Genomic DNA, 20,553 nt, shown 5'->3' on the forward strand with positions numbered 1-20,553 from the left:
TCTCACACAGTGTGGCTGAATACTGTGCGAACTGATCATGAGATTCCACCCAATATCAAATGACTCACTACTGCAGTGTTTGTGGAAGGTCAGACTCAGAACTGCAGGAGCTGCTTTATCCTATTACCTGTATCTCTTCTCTGATTGTGATCAGCCATCACAAATAAACATTTTTTTTCCTCATGCCACAAGGTGATTGTAGCTGTACAAGTTGTGTTTGGAAGCCAGGTGCCTCACAGCTGAATAGCTCTGGCTGTGGTTCTGACGCAGCAGAATTGCTTTTGTGCAAAGAACAAATAAAAAGAGGCAATTCTTTTGTGCGGCCTCATTCTGCACAGGGATATTCAAGCTAGCAGGCAATTGTCAGATCTTTACTGGTGAATTCTCAGCCCTTCCTCAAAATGGGCTTTGCCAAGTTAACCTGAAGTAGCTTTTCAGGCTTCACGTGATGGCTAGAACTGACTGTTTTGGAGTAGTCTAAATGCTAGCTAGTGATTCTCTACGTGCTTGTGTTATTGCAAGCAAGTTTGTTATCTGAAGTAGTGGTATTACAGTATGCTTGGCTGATGGTTTTTGAGGTGTCAGAATACTGCTCTGAGCCTGTTTCTGTTCCAGGTGATTATGCTGGTTTCCCTGGATGTGGCCTGCTCAGACTGCACAGCACATACCGCCATGATCTCAAGATCTATGCCTCAGATGAGGGACGAGTTCAGATGACAGCAGCGGCTTTTGCAAAGGTTCTTCCTCTCTTGTGCATCTGCTAACTCCGCTACGTTATTCTTTGGAATCTGCCAGTTTTAAAGGAAAACCTCTGGTGACAAGGAAGGATCTGTCCTAGGAGTTTCCCCTGTCTGTTGGAAGGGCAGTGGTGCACTACGCTGATAGCAAACGTGTGGGGCAGCACTGGAAGTGCGCTGTAGCAGCACGTGCTTGTGGCCTTCGATATGCTGCCCAGGGTTAGACTGTGACTGGAGAAGGAGTTGCTTACAGAGCATTGCTGGTATTTAATGTTGGAGCACATTGCTGAATATTAATTGCCTACAAAATTAGTTTCTGGGATGACTGCCCAGCCAGAGGGATTATTCTCTGATTGCCTGATTTACGAGAGGAATGAAATAACTTTGGGGCAGTCTAGAGTGGAGGTTGGGAAGGAGAGGGGCTCATCTGCAATTAAAGCTTGAGCCAAGGGAGATCTTATGGTCACCTGAGCTGTTCTTCAGAGCTGTATCAACTCCTCCCAGCAAACTGTGTTGGCTGCTCAACGATTGCCTGGACAGTTCTGGGGCCGCTGCAGGCAGAGCTGCTGTTTAGGCAGAATAGCTCTGTGAGCAAAGAGAATCACTGGTGATTGTAGGTGCTATGGCTGTAAAAATGCTCTTCAGGGGCAGGTGAGGTTTCATTCAGGCTGACTGAAGGCTGGCCATGAAGCTACCAGAAATGTTTGCTGCTTGGTTTGCACAGCTGAAATCTTGTCCTGTATTTTTTTAGGGTCTGCTGGCCCTGGAAGGAGAGCTGACCCCCATCCTGGTGCAGATGGTGAAAAGTGCCAATATGAACGGTCTCCTGGACAGTGACAGTGATTCTCTAAGCAGCTGTCAACACAAAGTGAAGGCACGACTGCATGAAATCATGCAGAAGGATGCTGAGTTCTGTGAAGAGGATTATGAAAAGGTAAAGCATCTTCATGGCCTTGGAGCTCGCTGTGGTTTAAGATACAAAGCCTGCTGGTGTGCAAGCAGTAGTTTTGTTAGTTTCAGAACAGCTCTAGTCAAAACTGCGTGATGTAAGCAGAACCCAGGAGGGGAAAAGGAAGGATCTGGGGAATAATAATGCCTACCCTTCTCCAAGTGGAAATGCCCCGTAGTTCTCCACTGTTCTGTTCAAATCATTACCATGGGACCTTTCTCTCCTTTTAAGAGATCCCAGTGCATCTGACTGCCATGAGAGTGCTCAAAGAAAATGTTTTTGGCAAATCTGTTTTGTAAATATAAATATGTGATAGGCTGGCATTTGGGGTTACCTGATTACGGTGCTAGTTCTCATGGCTTGCAATCCCATTTGCTGTGGACAAGCAGTTCACCTTTGCCAGATTTTAGATTCATACTCTGTGTGTGAGTGTGAACAGACCTTTTGGCTACAAACCATTTTTCTGTCCTGTCAGTGTCTGATAACTGCAAAGCAGATCGTATCCAGCAAAGTGACAATAAAGGCGCTGTAGCTGCTTCTCCAACAAGTCCCTAGACATTTGTTCCCCCCATATTCTGAGGTACAATTACAGAGCTGAAGCCTATTACCATTAACAAATATATTAATCACCTCAAATAAATACTTAAAACACTGTGAAACCCTTTGCTCAAGCACAGAAGCAAAGTGAGGCGGGTGGGTATTGTCAGCAGAGGGAGGTCCAGTCGATTAAGAGCAGTTGTTTGCTGTCTCTGAGATTGGTCCTGAGGCAGTTTTAAGGTCATCCCTAACTACCTCTATGATGAGGCCAGCTTATTGCACTCAGCTGGGAACACAACTGTTGAACTGAATCATAAAGCAGGGCAGCTGAAAAAGGCAGACCTGCTGTGTTCCCAGTCTGTAAAGGTATTAACTAACCTCTGCTGGGATCTTCTCTCAGCTAGCACCTACAGGTAGTGCTTCTCTGCTCAACTCCATGACCTTCATCCAGAACCCTGTGGAGATCTGTAACCAGGTGTTCACCCTGATTGAGAACCTCACCTCCCAGATACGAAAACGATTGGAAGACCCAAAATCTGCAGGTGAGAGTCACAGCTGAAAAGGGAAGAAGTCAGTCATAGCTTCCGCCTGAGATCTGCATGGAAGCAGTCAGAATGTGAACATGGTTTTGTGCTCTCTGGTGTTTAGACCTGCAGCTCTACCACAGTGAGACTTTAGAACTGATGCTGCAACGCTGGAGTAAGCTGGAGAGAGATTTCCGCATGAAAAATGGGCGTTATGACATCAGCAAGATCCCTGATATTTACGACTGCATCAAGTATGATGTGCAGCACAACTGTGCTCTGAAGCTGGAAGGCACAGCTGAGCTCTTCCGACTCTCCAAAGCCCTGGCAGATGTGATCATACCACAGGTAGAGCCTGTCCTGCGTGTGTGAAGGGTCTGTGCTGCCACTTTCTGACCTTTCCACTGTCTCTTTTTTCTTGCGTCTCCTACATTGGCTCTCGAGGCAGAGTATCATGGGTATCTCTCAGGTCTCTTACTATTTGCATAAGGCCAAAACCATCTACAACTTACAATGTGGCAGTGCTTTCTTCCTGGATGAGGGTTCTCACAGCATCAGAATGATGAGCAGATGAGGCAACAGCTTTTGCATGTTCATCACAATGCATTTAGCACAGCTTTGGGATGAGTGTGAGCTGTAACATCCCATTTTCCATGTGCAAAGTTGTACATGGTGACGTTTTCCATACTAAAGGGAAGCCTTTTTCTGGTGGATTCGCCATCCCTGTCAAACTGGGGCTTGTTCAATTTGTAGAGTTGGCTTGCTTCTCGCAAAGGTTTTGCATATGGAAATGTGAGTGGAAGAGAGGGACAAATGCAATAGATCTCTTTATTTTGTTCCACTCCAGGCATAAATGTTTCATTTGTCAGGGATGGGCTTCTGACAACAGACAGGGCCCAATTGCTCTTGCACTCATGCTGGGCAGAAATGGGCTTCTGAATCTCTCCACACTGTTTCTGATAAGAAGCTGTTCAGCCATTTACAGCTCAGCTCTTCCAGTTTTATCTTTGCAAACAGCAGTTGTTGGGTTAATCCTTATGGCAGGTCTGCGTGTGCCACAAGAGGAGGTTGGCTGATGGTATTGGTCCCTCTCAGCTGTTCTGACAGCCATGTCTAGGCAGATTGGGATTCTTGGAGGCTCCTCTGTCCTCCGTTACCTCCCTAAATAAGTGGAAAAAAGGAAGAAGGTGCTGAGTGGCATTTCCCTTTCTGTCTTTCCTTACCTGTAGCGGTGCTTGTGGACAGGACTGTGGAAGTGCAGTTTCCTTTCTTCTGAGAATATGGCTCAAGGAAACCTATTGGGTTTTGTTTGTTTTCCTGCAGGAGTATGGAATTAATAAGGAAGAAAAACTGGAGATTGCTATTGGCTTCTGTCTTCCTCTAATTAAAAAAATCCAGTTGGACCTACAGAGAACCCATGAAGATGAGTCTGTCAACAAACTACATCCCCTGTAAGGACTGTGATGTATGCTGGGGAGGGCAGGCTCTGGGGCAGTGCGTGGGATCCATACTGGAAGAGTGTAGTGGTTCAGAAGGAGGCACCAAGGGGCACACCAAGAAGGAAGCAGGTTGATGTTCCTAGAACAGGAAGAGAAATCCAAAGGCACACTGAAACTGTTGAGAGTGAGGCTAGATGCCAAGGAAGTCGTTGCAGCTGGATGGTGGTGCCTTCATCCCTGTCTCTGCAAGGGGCAAATGCTGGTGTGATGCACCCACGTCAGCACCACCACGTGTCTCCATTAGGACAGCAGAAATCTTCTGCTCACCCTGCTTGTTCTGTTCCTGTTGCTCTTTAACAATTCCCAGTGTATGATTTCCTTCTATTGAGTGAGCACAAATACTGCTGTGTGGTAGATGTCAATCCATTGGCAGGCTGTGAATAACACGGGGCTGATTTTTGTTCAGGTACTCGAGAGGAGTGTTGTCACCGGGCCGCCATGTTCGGACACGGCTCTACTTCACCAGTGAGAGCCATGTGCACTCTCTGCTCAGCATCTTCCGCTATGGGGGGCTCCTGGATGTAAGTGTTCCAGCAATGCTCACAGAGTAAGCCACCCTGCTTTTTCTCAGCGGCCCTTTCCAATGCAGACGGCGTGTATTTGCAGGTTGCCCCTTTAGCCAGCACTCTCAGTAATGATGTGCACCAGTGCTCTCTGACCAGCTCCATCGCTGCTGTGTCTGCATGCTGCAGCTTCCTGCCTTCTGGCGTGTAGAGGGGTTGTTCTTCCTCTTCCCTGACACCACCTGCCTGGCTTGTGCAGAGCCACGTATTCTCCAAAAGCTATCCTTCTAATTTTGGATGAGTCTGGAGCGCTTGCCTCTGTAAAAAGAGAGCAGTGTGAAGCGGTGGTGATGCAGGAATTCTTTCCTGCCTCCTTCAGCAATTTGTTTAAAAGAGTTATTTAGTTGCTGTTATTTGGAGACTTTCAGTTAATTCAAAGTCAAGAAATCAGTTTGCTTATAGAGGAAGCGACCTGGGGTTGTAAACGTGTAGTGAGCTCTGTACCAGGGGGAGAGAGGGCCCAGCTCTAGGGGACTATCTCATCAATCCAACTTCTTGTTGCACTCTCATGACCTGCTTCCTGAGGGAGTCAGCATGCAGACCTGAGAACCTGAGAGAAAGCTCTGCTTTAGGCTTCCTTGGTAGTTTTTTTTTTTTTTTTTGGTCATTTCTGTAAAATCTTGAGAACGACTGTGCTTGGGAGCTGCTGTGGGTTACGCTTTTCTCCAGTCAGCATGGCACAGGGGCTTGCATCTGGGTGTCCTTAGATCTGCACATGGGTTGGGTGGGGAGCTGTAGTGTCCCTGTGTGCAATTGCTCCTTCCTGTAAGCACCCTGCCCTCAGTGCAAGGCCATCTCTCTTGTTTTTGTCCTGACAATGCTGCTACCTTGTGGAGAGGCAAAGTCTCTCAGACCCATTTCACTGAATGCTGCAAGGTGTCTGCTGTTGCTTATTCCACGCGACTGTTTATGTGTATATATATATCAGGAGAACAAAGACCAGCAGTGGAAGAGAGCCATGGACTATTTGAGTGCTATCTCAGAGCTGAACTACATGACCCAGATTGTTATCATGCTCTACGAGGACAACAACAAGGTGAGGGATATAGCTGTAGGACAAAATCCTTCCTGCCACGATGCTGGGCGCAGCCCCTGAGAGATAAGATCAGCTGGTAATCTTGTGATCTGAGCTCTCAGCTTGTGGATAAAGACAGCTGGATCATTGACACAACTGCTAGTTCTTATTTTTAGGTGTGAGGCAGTGACCCACTTACTGTTTGTTACGTGTAAGCAGAACACCATCCTGAGCAGTAGTGCCAAACTTGCAGAATTGATAGTAGCACTTTGAAAGCATGTCCTAAAGCAAAACAATTTGTTGTTTCTTAATATTAATTACAAGTTAACAATAGGAAACAAATTAAAAGCAACTTATATTTGGCTGTTTATTCAGAGTATTTCTAGAAAACGTCCAGAAATCACATATTCATAAACTTGTTTTGTATTTACTAAAAATCTACTCATATAGTTAGGGAAGCATACACGGGTATCTTCAGGAAGAAAAGACAACCACTTAAAAATGGGTGGAAAGTGGAAAATGGCAGCGATGGCCATAAATAGTTCTGGCACTGAAGCGTGCATTCTGAATCCCAGATTCTGTGATCTGTGCTTCAGGAGGTTTTGGGGAGAGGAGCAGTGCTTTACTCTGCAAGATTCAGAATGAGAATGTCATGTTCAGAGGACAGATGTGGGATTTTAATGGCGGAATGGAGATCTTGAGTGGCAGAGCAAGTAGAGATGATGAAACTTTGGGTTATCATTAGTGCTGGAAACTGTAAAAGTTCTGTCTGCCTTCTAAAAATAGGTATTATTTTAAATAATTATTAGAGACTGTTACTTAATCTTGGAGCAACTTGACTGAAGGTCTGGGAGGGAGCCAGTCTCTCCGCGTGCCTGTAAGTGGTCTTGCAGCAGAGTGGTCTCTGTTGCCAAAAGCTGTGCTTTAGTTCCATGTATATATACTAGAACCCGTTCTGTTTTGGCCCCCTGGTGGCAGTTGGGACAGAACAAGAACGTTTTGAACGCCTCAGCTTTGTGCTAATGAGGGCCATACTTCTGGACCAGGCAGTCCCAGAGCCAGTATGTCTGTGGGTTCTTGTTGCCTCTGCCATTCTTCCGAAGAGTGCTGTCGGGGTGCATGCTGCACCAGCATGGCAGGGTGGCCAAAGCCCAGACCATGGCCTGCGCTGACAGCCCGTGCGGTTTTGCGTCCTCACTTATTCCCCGTCCCTGCTGTTCACAGGACCCATCTTCAGAAGAGCGCTTCCACGTGGAGCTGCATTTCAGCCCTGGTGTGAAGGGTTGTGAGGAGGACGGAAACGTTCCCACGGGATTTGGCTTTCGGCCTGCCTCAGCAGAGGTGAGTGCGCTGTGCTGGGCGCGGGGCAGAGGGCTGCCCTGCACGGGATGTGCTGCGTGCGCCTCTGCTGTGCGTCCTGCTGCCCTGCCGGCCGGCGCGGCCTGGGCCCCAGCAGCGTCTCTCCTCCAGCCCATCTTTGTGCCCGCGGACTCGGCGGGTCACGTTTCTGCCTTGCTTTGCGGGCTTTGTAGGGCAGACTTTGCTGGAGGAGGAGCGGAGTGCTGGTATCTGACTGCGCTTAGCGGAGCTCAGAGATCCCGGCCTCGAGCGAACGCCCCGGGCAGTGCCTGGTACGGATGTATGCCTGCAGCTGTCGGTGTTCCCTACTGCAGAGCGAGGACAAGAAAGCAGACCAAGGCAGCCTGGAGGACCTCTCCAAAGAGAAGGGCGTGGATGAGCCTGATCGCGCCCAGCCAAGGTCTCTGCAGCCCTCCGAGCCCGTTGGAGTTCAGCGGAGATCACCTCTGATCAGGAACCGCAAGACGGGGTCAATGGAGGTAAAAGTGCTGTTCTTGTTGGTCTCATAAAGGTCTTCTGCCTCATTTTAGTTTCCTGAGATTCCTCTTCACGTAACAGTTTGAGTTGCTCCTGTGGACTGATTTGGAGAAGGAATTTGAGTTTTTGGGAAGGCTGGCCTAACAAACTCCCTGTGGAGGAGGGGCAGGGAATTTATGAGAAAGAGCATTTTTGGTATCTGTTTTCTGGTAGGGAAAGCAGCATCAGAACATGAACTGTTTGTTAGCTGGCTTCTGCCGCTGTGTCACCCGCGATGTGACTTCTGTATGCAGTACTTTGAGAGTCTGCCTTGGGCACTGCTGTGTTGAAGGGGATATTTATACGTTTCTGCTGCGAAAGAAGGAAGTCCCAGTGATCCCAGTGCTCTTAGGAGACAAGGAACTCAGTACAGGGATCCCTTACTGTTTCTGAAATTTCTACTGTTCCACATCCCCAGGCAAACATGAAATTAAAAGTGAGCACACGTTGTCACAGTCTTAGCATAAGAGTACTTGTGTGCTTCTTGAAAATTGTGGTTTTTAAGCAAGAGGCACTTTTCTTTTTACTTCTGTACAAAACCACTTGACAGCAGTGGGTAACAAGGGCATGGCCCTGATCGTACTCTCTCTTTGCAGGTGCTTTCTGAATGTTCTTCCAAAGGTTATCGCCTCTTCAGCACTTACTCCAGGCAAGCTTCTGAGATGAAGCAGAGTGGCTTAGGTACTGTACTTGACCCGCTCCCAACCTGCTCATCTGTACCTCTGTACTCTCATGTGCATCTGTCTGTCCCTCCCTGTATTTCTCTGGCTCAAGTTCCTCATACGTCTCTCTGTGTGCGTTGTGTCTTCTTGTAGCATTACTGCCTGGACCGCTGCAGAGCTTATCACTTTGTAATGACTTTGGTGCGTGACCTCCTCCTTCAGTTTGCAGCTACAGAAGATGCACTTGTCATCCCACGTAAAACCCGAGCAACAGAGCAACTTTCGGACTGAACTTCTGCTTCTGTGTTGCTCTCATTTGCTACATCATTTTTAAACTTTGTAGGAGGAGATGATTTCACGTGAGATCTGGAATACTTTCTGTTCTGCAGGAGAGTAGTTTACATGCAAAGCTGTCTTCATGTAAGACTGTTGTTTTTCCACCGTTTTTTCCTGAAGATCTCTTGTATGAAGCAGATCCATCATCATCTGCTGCAGTGTTTGACAGCTCTCAGAGCTGGGATCCCCTGCTTAGCTGTTTTTTGCATGGTAGCCTGTGGGAGAAGATATTTTGGAGCAGGTGGTGTTCTCTGTTGTGTCCTTGAGAATACCATTCCTTGCCATCCTACTGTAAACTGTGTCTGAGCTGTGGAAATTCTTCCTGAAATATTTTTGCTAAAGCAAAAAAATTTTTGGAAGGTGAATAGCAGTCTTTGGTGCCAGGGGGTTCTAAACAGAGAAACACAGATCCTGCAGAAGCCTAAAAAGCACCAGGGAATGGAAATGCCCAAGTTAGGCTCACTTTCTTTTTCTCTAGAGCCATTTTATTTATTTATTTATTTATTGCATTTGAGTTCTGAGGCATGGCAGCAGGTTTCCTTTCAGCAGTTCTGTTACCGACTCTTTACCCTGTGACACAGGCACCCTGCAGCCAAGTGTTATCTGAAGGGCCTGGTCACTGCCTTGTCACTTCTGAATTAGCTGCTTCTTTGGAAACCAATTCTTGTCAATTTGATGGAATTTTCTTTGCTACAATTAGGAAATATCCCAGGTTTCTGTTTTGGAAATAGAGAAGACTACTACCGTACTGGACTTGACAACAAAATTTGAAGTGCAATCTCATCAGGTTTAATTTCAAGTTCTTGCCAGACTAGTCTCACTGGGAGGCCTTTGCTGATCATTCACCCAGCTGTGAAGCTCTGCAGACGGAAAATTTGGGATGGGAGCTGAGCGAGCAGATCTGGATACTCAGTTCAGTCACCATTTTCCCCATGGAGACTTGTGGCTGCGTGCAAGGAAGAGTTGAGCTGGTATTGTGCTGCAGCACCAGGCTGCACAGTTTTGCTTATCAGAATGTCTGTTTCTGTGAATTTCTCTCAGCTCATCCCGTGGGCTGCTGAAAAGAATGATGCTTCTTTACTTGTGAAAACCAAGCTCTTGAAGGAATTTTCAGGGTTCTTTTCCTGCTCTCTTTACAGAAGTCTAATGTCTTCTCCCCTTATGATCTGAGGTGCGCTTTGTCTTGGAGAAAGTACATAGAACTCACAGGATCCTAAACACTGCCTTCAATGCTTGTCTCAGCAGCTGTGCTGTGAGGTGATTCATTCAGAAGCTGCCTGCTGTTTCTGAGCTTTCCTGAAGCTCAGAGCCTGACCTTGCCGGTGTCTGGCTGTTGTTATCTCAGAGGGAACGTGTGCATCTCTTCAGACATTCCCTCGCATGTTGAGTCATTTTAGAAGGAGAAGCAGAGCAGAGCTGTTGCCCTGTTGCCATGTCTGCCAGGATTGTGTCTTTGTGGTAATTCAGAAATGCCTTGAAATGGCTGCTGGGAAGAAGCAAAGGCTGCAGCTTGCTTTGTCTTTACAGCATGCTGCTTTGGAGTATGCCTTGTTTTTCTGGATAGGAACAAGTGCATCATCCTGGACTGTCTGCAGTAGTGTGTGTACTTTTAGCTCTAGAAGCATACGGATGTTTCAGTGCCTTTCTTTGCTTGCAGAGCACTTTGAAACAGGATAAAATCACTCCTTGCTGTTAAAGAGGTGATATATTGCCAGTGGGGCTGGCAGCTTTGTGCTGAGACTTTCACTCCTAGTGAGAGTGAAACAAGGGATATCCATTTTTAAACATCTGAAAGTCAAATATACAAAAATGATCCGGCATATTATGTTATTCCTTGTAAGCACTGCTACATCTTAAATCCAACGTGCCAGTATGGTGTTCTTTAGGATGTGTGCTTCTTTGTTTAATTTGGCTACAGCGAGTTCACTGTAGACAATTGCTGTCATCCACAGAGTCATGCTTGTAAATTCTGTTTGTGTTTAAGGGTGCCAACAAAGTGCCTTTGTCTACTGTATGATTACCAACACTTGGCTGTCCTTAGTTTAATGATTGGTGGCACAAGATAGGAAATGAGAAAAATCTATAGTTACATTTTCATTTGCCAGTAAATGAGTCTTTGTCTTTTGTTGCTGTTTGTTTTAAACCATGACAATATGGCTCTGAGCATCACGCTGGCTGCCACTTGACAAAATTTTGTTTGCATTCTGATAGATTCCTGTTTCATGCTGAGTCACCACTGAGCTTCCCTTACTGGGATTAGGAGAAATGTTCTCAGACTTGTGTATCAGTTACCCTGCAGGCAAGAGCTGTTTGCTCTTTGTCCAAGGACAAAACATGCTGGTCTGCCCAGTGGAAAGCCACTAGCAGTGTTACGGTGGTGGAGTCACTTACTTCAGTGCATATGACAACTCTTTTTGTCAGCCTCCACAGTTCTGAGAGCAGATATCAGCTGAGACTGAGCTTACACATCAATAACCCAAAGCTTAGAATCTCCTTTTTTTTTTTTTTTTTTTCCCTGAAAAGACTCCAGTTAAAATGCTGATTTGTAGAAAAAGACCTGGCATCCTCCTGGGTGACAAATGGATGTGAGGCAGTAGCATGTCCTTCAACCAGAGAAGGCAGATGGCTTGCTCTCTCTGCCAGGTTAATAGGACTGCAGCCAGCAGGCTGAGGAAGCTGGTCCTTCCCCTCTATGCAGCATTCGTGAGACTGTGTCTGAAAGATTGCTGCCTGCTTTGGGCTCCCTGGGTGAAGAAGGGCATGGATGTAGCAGGCGTCAGCCCAGGGCAGAGCAGCGGGGGGGGGGGGGGTGGAGCTGCAGCATGGATTGGTGGAGACCTTAATGCTGTTCAACCACCTGAGCAGGAGATCAGAGTCAGAGAAACAACAAATAGAAGTTGCAACACAGGGAATTCCAATTGCCTTGGAGGAACTAATTTTTCAGCATAAGCATGTCAAATATTGGGACAGGGAGTTGGAATCTTCCTGTGATCTCCTTCCTTGAAGGTATGCAGACTGGACACATCCTAGCTAGCTGATCCAAGCTGGAAGCCTCACAGGGTTTCCTTCCAACTTAAATCATTCCACGTTTTAGGACCAAGAGCTGCTTCCACAATAGGAAGAATTTATTTCTTTTAACGTTAATAACAGGTGCACTGTTCCACTTAAATACCGGTAGGCAGTATGTCAGGCTTCTTGTTCTGGCAAATGAGGTACAGCAAGATCAACCTGCTTGTTTCTGGAAGCCAGGTATGTGGGAGTACTGTTGTTTTTAGCAGATGGTATTTACAGAATGTAGTATCAAGGCGGTCGAACAAGGAATTTATAGACAATCAGTGGTTTTATCTTTTCAATAGTAAGTTGTGTGGTTTTATTTCCCTCACACACAAATGCTTTCTGTGGTTGAAAGAGTCCTGTTTCAAATACCCAGCCATTCCCCAAATACCACATAATGTCAGGCCGCTGTGAAAAATGCTGTGCAAACACCAGCGCTCACCGGAGCTCACATGCACTCTCCTGTGCACGAGAATGTAATGCATGCCTTCTTCCTCACCATAGGGTAAGCAGAGCTTCACGCTGTGCACCTCTGGTGCTTTATAAGGTCATTCACAGGACACTTGGGCTGACTCTGGAGTCAGTGCATGACCAAGTGGGTGTGAAAGAAAGCTCTCTTGTCCCATTGCCTTCCTTACTGATTGACAGAGTGATTAATCCCAATTTGCAGCAACAGTTTCAACACCCTGAAATGCATTAGATATAGCTAGCTCTTTCTTCTTCTGAGTGTCCAGCAGAAGAGGGACCTTCCAAAGAGAAAGGACAGGAGAGCAGATGTTGTGTGAAATGAGCATCAGTGATCTGCGGCCTGGGTTTTCTGACTGGAGTACTTGGTTTTGCTGACTGGTGTCAGGATGTTTTTCCTAGATTAGATTGGAAGAGCCAGGGGGAAATAAACCATTGGAAGGAGTTGGAAACTTTCCTGGAGATGAATATTGGCTACCTGCTGTGCATTTGGCACTGCTGAATTCAGAATGGGGAATACTGCCTCCCCATTCTTCCCCAGCGTCATGTATTTCCTGGGATTGCTTCTAAAGCGGGCAGTTTATTCCTCATTCTTCAACTAACACTGCTTTTCTGTAGTTGCATGGTGTGGAGATATCATACTAACACCTTCCATGCCTTTCCAGGGTCACAGTGCACCGGGCTGTTTAGCACCACTGTGCTGGGAGGCTCCTCCAGTGCCCCCAACCTTCAGGACTACGCACGCAGCCATGGCAAAAAGTTTGCCAGCAGCCTGACATACAAAGACGGTATGTGTGTTCTCTGTGCAGCAGGTTAATCTGTAGCCTTTGGTATCTCAGGGAGCTACAAAAGCAGAGACTCAGACTGCTAAGAAGAGCAGCACAGTCAGATGTGTATACTTGCCTCATCTACAGTAATGCATTCTGTTGTATCCCAAGAGGTTGCGATCCCTGCTAGGACAAGGCAGGGGCTGGCATTGTGTGAGGAGCTGTATGTTGATGTATGGTAATGCTGGTGTATAGTAGTGCTGGTGGCTGATTTTTCTCTGGCATTTTAATACTGCTTGCTGGTGTTGAGGAAGGATTATCGGTCTAGATATGAGATGGGTCTGTCCTGATTCATGCAAAATCATCTCGCTTACCTTGTTGACCTTACTGGTGCTAAACCAAGGTTCTATTGAGAAATTAATCCTCAGTCTACAGAAGATGGGGCAACGTGATGTGCTGAGGGAAGCAAGTTGAGTACTGAAGTCCCTAGCTGTGTGCTGGGCATGCAGAAGAACCTGAGATAGCTGTCAGAGGGCAGTGTAATAGGTGTGATATGCCTGCTGTAAGTGCCTGTGGAAGGACTTGGAGTTATTGTGAATGGTCTGTAGAAACAGCTGCACAGGTCAGCAGGGCAGTCTGGTATTTGGATCATCAGTGCAACTGTTGCTTGGTGTGCATGGATGAAGGGATGTTGCCAGCTGAGGATTTGTCTCTAGATGGCATAAGTGAATTATGCACTGAGAAGCAGAGATGCTGTTGCTACTTTCAAGGAATCTGGAGCACAGGAGAAGACTGAGGAGTTATAGGGATGTTATGCACCAGTGAAAGTGTTCATCATGATCCCAGTAAGACTCTGTCAAGTATCAATTAGAGTAGATTGGGTGATGAATTGATTGAGAACAGCCCTGCAGAGAAGGACTTAAGGATACTGATGGACTAAAAATTGAATATTTGTCTGCAAGGTGCACTTACACCCCAGAAAGCCAACCACATCCTTAGCTATACGAAATTGTAGAATCACAGAATGACTTGGGTTGAAAGGGCCCTTAAAGACCATCATTTCCACCCCCCCTGCCTTGGGCGGGGATACCTCCCACTAGACCATGTTGCCCAAAGGCCATCCAGTCTGGCCTTAAACTCTTCCAGGGATGGGACCCCCACAACACCCATAAAAAGGATGAAGGCTTAACATATCAGGGTGGAAAGATGTTACCCATTCTGAAATCTGTTGGAACCCCATGAATACTGTTGTACAGAGGCCGTGATGTACACTGGCTTTCTGTGCTGCTTTTCAGTGTAAGAGAAGACTGCACTGCTTTTCACCTCTTCAGGGAGCTTCTTAGCACACATCAGGCTGTGCGACAGAGACAAGGAGGGTGAGCTGGAAGGATTTGTCAAGCCTTGCTGCATAAGCCAGAGCTGCTTGAGGCAGCAAGTGTGGGCTGTCCGTGGGTCCCAGAATAGAAGCACGTGGTGTTTGGCACAGGGCAGGGGTATGAATACCACAGGAAATACTGAAAAGGCCAGCTAGGACACTGACTAATTTTCTTCCACTCTAAGCAAACACCATAGGTCCAAAGGCAATTACTGTTCTCAGGGAAAACTGTCAAAGACTGCTTGTTCTGTACCCAGCTGGTACCAGGGCAGATTTTGTCCAGTCCCACCATTCCCTCTGCAGTGCTGCCTTTCTCTGTTAGCTGTGTACTAAGAGTGTGCCTGCAATTGGCTCCTGGCAGTCGAGGACCAGGGCACGTTCCTGCTGTGTTAGCCTAAATTCTACGTTCTGTGTCCTGAGATGCAGCTGTACACTCAAGTACTTACAAGTCAGACTTACTTAACTAACGTTTGACTAACAGCCCAGAATTATTCACCTCGATGTTACATTTCATTTTTCGTATTTCTCAGTGTGTTACAGCACTCTGTGTTGCCAGTGCTCTGTTGCAATCATAGTAACTATGAGTGTAGCAGAAATGCTGAGTTGCAGCCCGCAGCAGTGATGGAGCACCTGGTGGAAGGCAGGGCCAGCCCAGGGGAGCTCAGGAATGTGCAGTGCACCTGAGTGACAGGAAGGGCTGGAGCCCTTCCAGCCCCACTTAAGGGTTGGCAATGGAGGTGAGGGTATCTCTCTGGAGATCCCTGCCTACCTGAGGCCTTCCAGAGGTGAGCAGCTTCTTTCTTTCATTTCTGCATCCATGGCTGCTGCATATGGGCTTGTTCACATCTGCTGCAGCCAAAGGTTTTGCCACCCTGCTGTTATTGCTGTACTTTCCATCACGTTGCAGTGTTACAGTGAGGAATTGGGAAAAACAAGTAGGAGGTAGAAGGGCATTTATCTCCTGAGGAAGGTAGTGTGGGGCGTGAGGTCAGCCCTTGTTCTGGGCCTTTCCTTTTAAATGGGCACCAATGATATGATGAACATTGGCACTGAAGCCAAACACCACCAGGGCTGAGTGCAGTAAGTGACATGGCTAAAGCAGACACTGGGAGGATGTTTGCATCAGGGCCTTTTTCTCAGTCATCAGGCAAATAATCTTTAAAAAGTCTCCAGGCTTTGGAGCAGACGTTTGCTGGCATTTTTCATGGCTGTGATGCTTCAACATATGGCGCATGGCTTGTGGCACTTCATCTAAGACTTGCTCAAGTGAAATTAAAGTGGCTCTAATTTCTTCAGTCTCTCTGCTTGGCACTGGAAGAGGGCTCAGGAATGCTTCAGTGGAGGGTTGTGTCCCAAGCTCAGGTTGAAGGAAGGTCTTCTGGTGATACTTTGAAGTTCAGTTGTCTGAATCCAGGGATCCAGTAGCCTATGTTGCAGCACCATCTAAACTGATGCTCTTGTAAATGCAAGAAGGAGATTTGAGTAGGCTGATGGTGGCTACCATCTGTGTGACCGCAGCACCAGAGCTCGCACAGCTCTCAGAGGACACGTGTAAAGAGCTTTGCCATCTGATTGTAGATTAAAAAGAGGGGGAAGAAAAAAAAACCCACCACATTTTTTAAGGCTGTTATGCTGCAAAGGAAAACTGAAGCAATTTTGAGAGCTGATTTAAGTATACTATGTGGACAAGTCAGTGGGTATAAATAGGGAAGCACAGTGTAGGGTGAGGAAGCATAATTGGTAAGTGAATCTCCTAACCTCAGTATAAGTGACAGGCATGTATAAAGACCACGTTGACCAGGTAGAATTAATGCATTAAATAGAAATGACATCCTTAGGTACTGAGTAGTAGTGAAAGGCATGACTGGATGGGTTCTCCCATCAGACCCTGCATACAGGTGATCTATGCAGACCATTCTTTCCATAGTAACTGAGGAGTTCCCAGAGGGAATAAACTGAAGTGTGTGGTTTGGGGTGTTTTTTGTTTTTTTTTTTTTTTTGAGCATATGGAGACCAACCCACAAACTCATCTATTTGTGCCCCATCAGCAGATACACAGAGCCCCTCTTTGTACTGACTTCTGATGTGTGATTTCTGTGAGAATTTGGTCTGGTCTGATTCACAGCCAGGGGAAGCCTGAGGACCAGCCTGACAGGTATATCCCCAAACCTCTTCTGTACTGACATGCTATGAGCAGCAGGACTGCAGAGATACGTCTTCATGGATCTTCTCTTTGCTCCCGAATTACTTCATTGATTTAACTTGCAGATTCCTAAATAGTTCTGCTTAGCTTGCATTTAGAGGATGCTTTGAGCTGCATTTAGCAGTGCCAAGGCTGTTCAGTTCTGCGAAATAGTCTTTTCTTTGGGCAGTGGTGGATCCTGAGGACTATAGCTGTAGGGTTTCAGGATATGTGGTGGTGCTGCTGACTGCCTGGTACAGCTATGTGGCTTTGAGTGTGGCCTTGTTGCATCTCTCACTGAACTGTGCTGGAAGTGTGTTGGGAAGTACGTGTTGCTGTCTGTGATGGAGGGAGAGCCACTGATGTCCTTGAAGAGCCAGGAGAGACGCTGACAGGACAGTGCAAGGGAAGCAGGGAGCTGACAGTGTGTGAGGAACCCAAGAGCTTCCCTCAAACCTGCAGGCAGAACGTGCCTGGGGTACGGCAGCAGTGCCAATGGAGGTGTGTTGGGGGGGGTCCAGCAGGAGGTGCACCTGAAAGGGCAGAGGCAAGCATGTGAACTGGGGATTCCCTAGAGGCAGGCTGTTAACTGAGATGATCTGTTTTTATTTCCTCAGAGCTCTTGTCTATGCCAGCCGTAAAACGATTTTCTGTGTCGTTTGCAAAGCATCCGACTAATGGTACGTTTGCTTCCTTGATTTGACGTTCCCTCACACTTCTAACCCCATGCTCACATTCAGTTCTCCTCTCTGCACATACTCTCAGCCTTCTTGTGGTTTCTTGGTGTCTGTGTACCCGGTGTCCATGCTTCACCTTCCCCCATTGTCTCCTTGTGACTGGCTTGTTCATTCATCTGCTGTTACTGCTCAGTGGTTCCTGTACTGTTTGTGGGAGGTGCGTCAGACTGCATTTTTGTCCCAGATGAATAATTAAGAGCAGTGACTGTGAATGGAATTCCTAAAGCAGCCTTTAAATCCACTGCTGATGTAAGGCCTTCTACAGTGCTGCCTTGCAGGGGGTGGAGGTTGTGGGAAGAATGCCGTTGGACCTGAGGTGTGTGGGGGGAATGTCTACTTCATATCCTAAGAGCACCAGCAACTTTGGTCCTCAGCTTCTACACTGCGGAGCTTCAGGTCTGGAACAAGAAGAGATCCTGGAAAAGTGCAGTCTGTGATGGGAGGGTGGGAGGTGCCAGCAGCATTCCTTAGCACAGTGGTCTTAGGAGGCTACGAAGCTACCAGTACTCCTATCTGCAGACTGGTTTGTTAGGTTGGGCCCTTGGTTGCTCAAGGCACGGTGGTGTTGGTGGGAGTGGTCTCACCTTTCCTGCAGACATTTTCCTGGGAATGGTCTCCAAAATATCCATCTGCTGTTGATGTGCAGTGCTGCCTTGGCCCTGCCACTTTCCCAAGCTAGGAGAAGATCAGCAGCGTGCCACACGGCGAGTCTTCAACCATCCTCACTCCTGTAATACTGGTAGCTATGACAAGGCTTGGTAAGGAAGGATGTCTGACAGTGCCTATGTTTATTCACTAGTAACCCATCACTGGAACTGTGGATCTCTTGAGGCTAAAGACCCCTAGCTCTGCTGTAGAAGATTCCTTGAGCTACTATTTATTATCCAAGCCGTGTGTAGAAGCTTTTGCAAGCATTTGTTTCTTAGCACTGCTCCTACCCATAACTCATGAGACAATTTAGAACCAAAGCAGATCATGGAAAGATACCGGCTTAAGCATTTCTGTCCTATGTGATCAGGGCTGCCTCTGAAATCCTGTTCTTAATAAATACAGAGAACTTCTGCTCTGTGTGATCTGTGAGGTGAAAGAAGTCCAGAAGGCGGTTACAAAGACCAAAGTTCTGGGAAAGATGAAGGAGGGAGGGGAGGCTAAATGTGGCCTTACTGCTTCAGCTATCCAAAGAGAACCTACTTTCAGTTTGCTTGGTTTTGTTCTTCCCAGAAGGGGCAGCTGCTCAGTCTGCTTGTATGTCTGGGTGCCATCTGAGGAAATGTGTGTGTTAGCAGGATGTTCTATCTTGTCAACAGAACCAAGTGCCACCCTGTCCTAAACCATACTGTAAAGCAACTGCCCCCCACAGAAGTATAATAAAGTGAAACAGCATCAGGTTTTTCCCAAGCACCCAGTGAATATTTCTTCATGGCAGAGTGCTTCTTAATCAAGAAAGCAGGTGTCCAGCAGGTGTGAGCATAAAGTTTGGCATAGATATAGCACTGGTTTTAATGGGAAAGGTGTTTAGCTGCATGAACCACTTGCCTGAGGATGCAAAAGTTATTCACAACCCTGAATCTGGATATTTTTATTCTGAAGAGCTGCCTCTACTTGATTAGGTGGGATGGGTGAAAGAGAGCAGTGGCCAAGCACAGGATCAGGCCAGATGGTTTATCACCTGATTTCATGAGTCTTGGCAGCAGGACACGAGTCTTGAGGCTGCATGAATAGGGGAGAAGACAGGCCTGTAGGTTAGGATCCTGTCTGCCATACAATAGCAAGAACATCACAGAAGATTGCACAGGGCTCTCTTGAGAGTTTCAAGAAGGTACGTCAGCACTTCTTTTTCCCACACGCGCTAACAATGTGTTCTCAGTCGAGCCGTACTGCCCCCAGCGCACCTCGCGCCGCCTCCAGACGTTCGGTGTCAGGTCATTTGTTCTCCCACATCTGATGAAGTGAGCGGCTGCGTTTGGATGCAGGACGCTGTGCTTTGTTGGCAGTTTGGATTTCTTGTCTGCTGCGAGGGTGAGTCTGGGACGATGTCCTTATAGTGCTGAACCTGAAGTGTACACGACTTAGAACGTGTCCTGGAATTTTTTCAGTTGTCCGACTTCACTTACAAAGATGAAACCTCGCCATTCAGCCTGTGGTGGGACTGCCCCCATGCACTGCGTTTGGCAGAGGCTGGGTCACGCAGGAGCTTGCCCTGCTGCCTTCCAATCTGGGGTGCGTAGAACTCAGGGTGTTCCTGTTCTTAGTGCGGGAGGGACTGGGTTGTAGTGCGTGATGTGGGTCACCTCCTGCGCAGCAGCCCCGTTGCTGGCAGCTCCGTTTCCTACATCTCTACATTTTTTCTGTTTCCCAGCTGCACCTCCCTGCTCCTCTCACTCTTTGTGGCCCCTTTCCTCCAGATGCGTTTGAGCACCACCACGTTGCCCAGTTGCTGCGCCGTTTTTCCTCTGACTCTGCCACGGGCCGGAACATCTGCCTGGATGCCACTCTAGCCCATCACCTCCAGCAGTGCTCCTACCACCTGCGCCTCTTCAGGAGCTGGCTGATCTCAGGGCAGGATGACTTGGAGTGTCTTTACGGTACTGCACGCTGCAGCTGCCTTAGTCCCGTGCTCATAGAGCTGAGTGGGGACCACTGTCTGCTTGAGAATGCAAAGTATGCTTTGCTTCTAAAAAAAGGAAAGCCTTTCCCCTCACTGCATCCCTTACATCTCTGGATTGCTGCTGCAGCAAGGCGTGCGGGCTGTTGTACTGGCAGTTTTGTAGCCTTAGGAGCAGCCTTTCCACGTGGAGCCAGTGCTCTTTGTGTAGCTCTAACTCTGCTCTTTCCATCCTGGGCAATTGTTCATTGCCTTCTTCCTTTATCCAGGGTAAGCCAATAAGCTTTCTGCAAATGCTGTTTTCCTGCCAGCGTGGTGTCCTGCTGATGTGATACACCTGCCCGGGTCTCAGTAGCGTGCTGCTTAGTGTTCCCTTATTGATGGAAGAACCAAAGGGTTGAGAGTGTGGAAAGAAAGGAGAGTAAGGAGGCACTGCAGCTGATCACGGGCAGAGTGAAGGAACGTGCAGTGGAAATTTATTTAGGGGAAATGAGCGCTTATGGGATTGTGTTGTTTAGAGAGACCAAGTTAAGCTAGGGTAGACGCTGAGCTTCTGTGCGTCTGCACTGCATGGCATCTGTTTCACCTGTTAGGAAGTTTGCAGCGTGTCAGATGGGGGGAGGCAGGTGATTCCAGTACTAAATCTATAAATCAGTTATAAATCAGTGCTT

The 20,553-nt window shown here is 47.4% G+C and overlaps 1 protein-coding gene across 7 annotated transcripts in view; it reads left to right on the plus strand.

The window, feature by feature from the left end:
• PPIP5K1 (diphosphoinositol pentakisphosphate kinase 1) overlaps positions 1–20,553 on the plus strand; it is a 40,114-nt gene that overhangs the window by 12,040 nt on the left and 7,521 nt on the right. For 2 of the 7 annotated variants that reach the window (XM_042887980.1, XM_042887979.1), the window contains exons 18-29: positions 616–737; positions 1,489–1,671; positions 2,624–2,765; positions 2,872–3,095; positions 4,071–4,198; positions 4,653–4,767; positions 5,738–5,845; positions 7,049–7,165; positions 7,498–7,662; positions 8,296–8,380; positions 12,882–13,004; positions 19,683–19,862. In XM_042887980.1, the coding sequence (XP_042743914.1) occupies positions 616–737; positions 1,489–1,671; positions 2,624–2,765; positions 2,872–3,095; positions 4,071–4,198; positions 4,653–4,767; positions 5,738–5,845; positions 7,049–7,165; positions 7,498–7,662; positions 8,296–8,380; positions 12,882–13,004; positions 19,683–19,862 (1,692 nt within the window). Of the gene's footprint in view, positions 1–615; positions 738–1,488; positions 1,672–2,623; positions 2,766–2,871; positions 3,096–4,070; positions 4,199–4,652; positions 4,768–5,737; positions 5,846–7,048; positions 7,166–7,497; positions 7,663–8,295; positions 8,381–12,881; positions 13,005–17,157; positions 17,221–19,682; positions 19,863–20,553 lie in introns of all 7 variants that reach the window. The other 5 variants (XM_042887986.1, XM_042887981.1, XM_042887984.1 and 2 more) reach the window with 5 other exon arrangements.

The sequence above is a fragment of the Lagopus leucura genome, unplaced genomic scaffold, assembly GCF_019238085.1.
Source record: "Lagopus leucura isolate 7727_CA_CO unplaced genomic scaffold, USGS_WTPT01 Super-Scaffold_100128, whole genome shotgun sequence".
Lineage (NCBI taxonomy): Eukaryota > Metazoa > Chordata > Aves > Galliformes > Phasianidae > Lagopus > Lagopus leucura.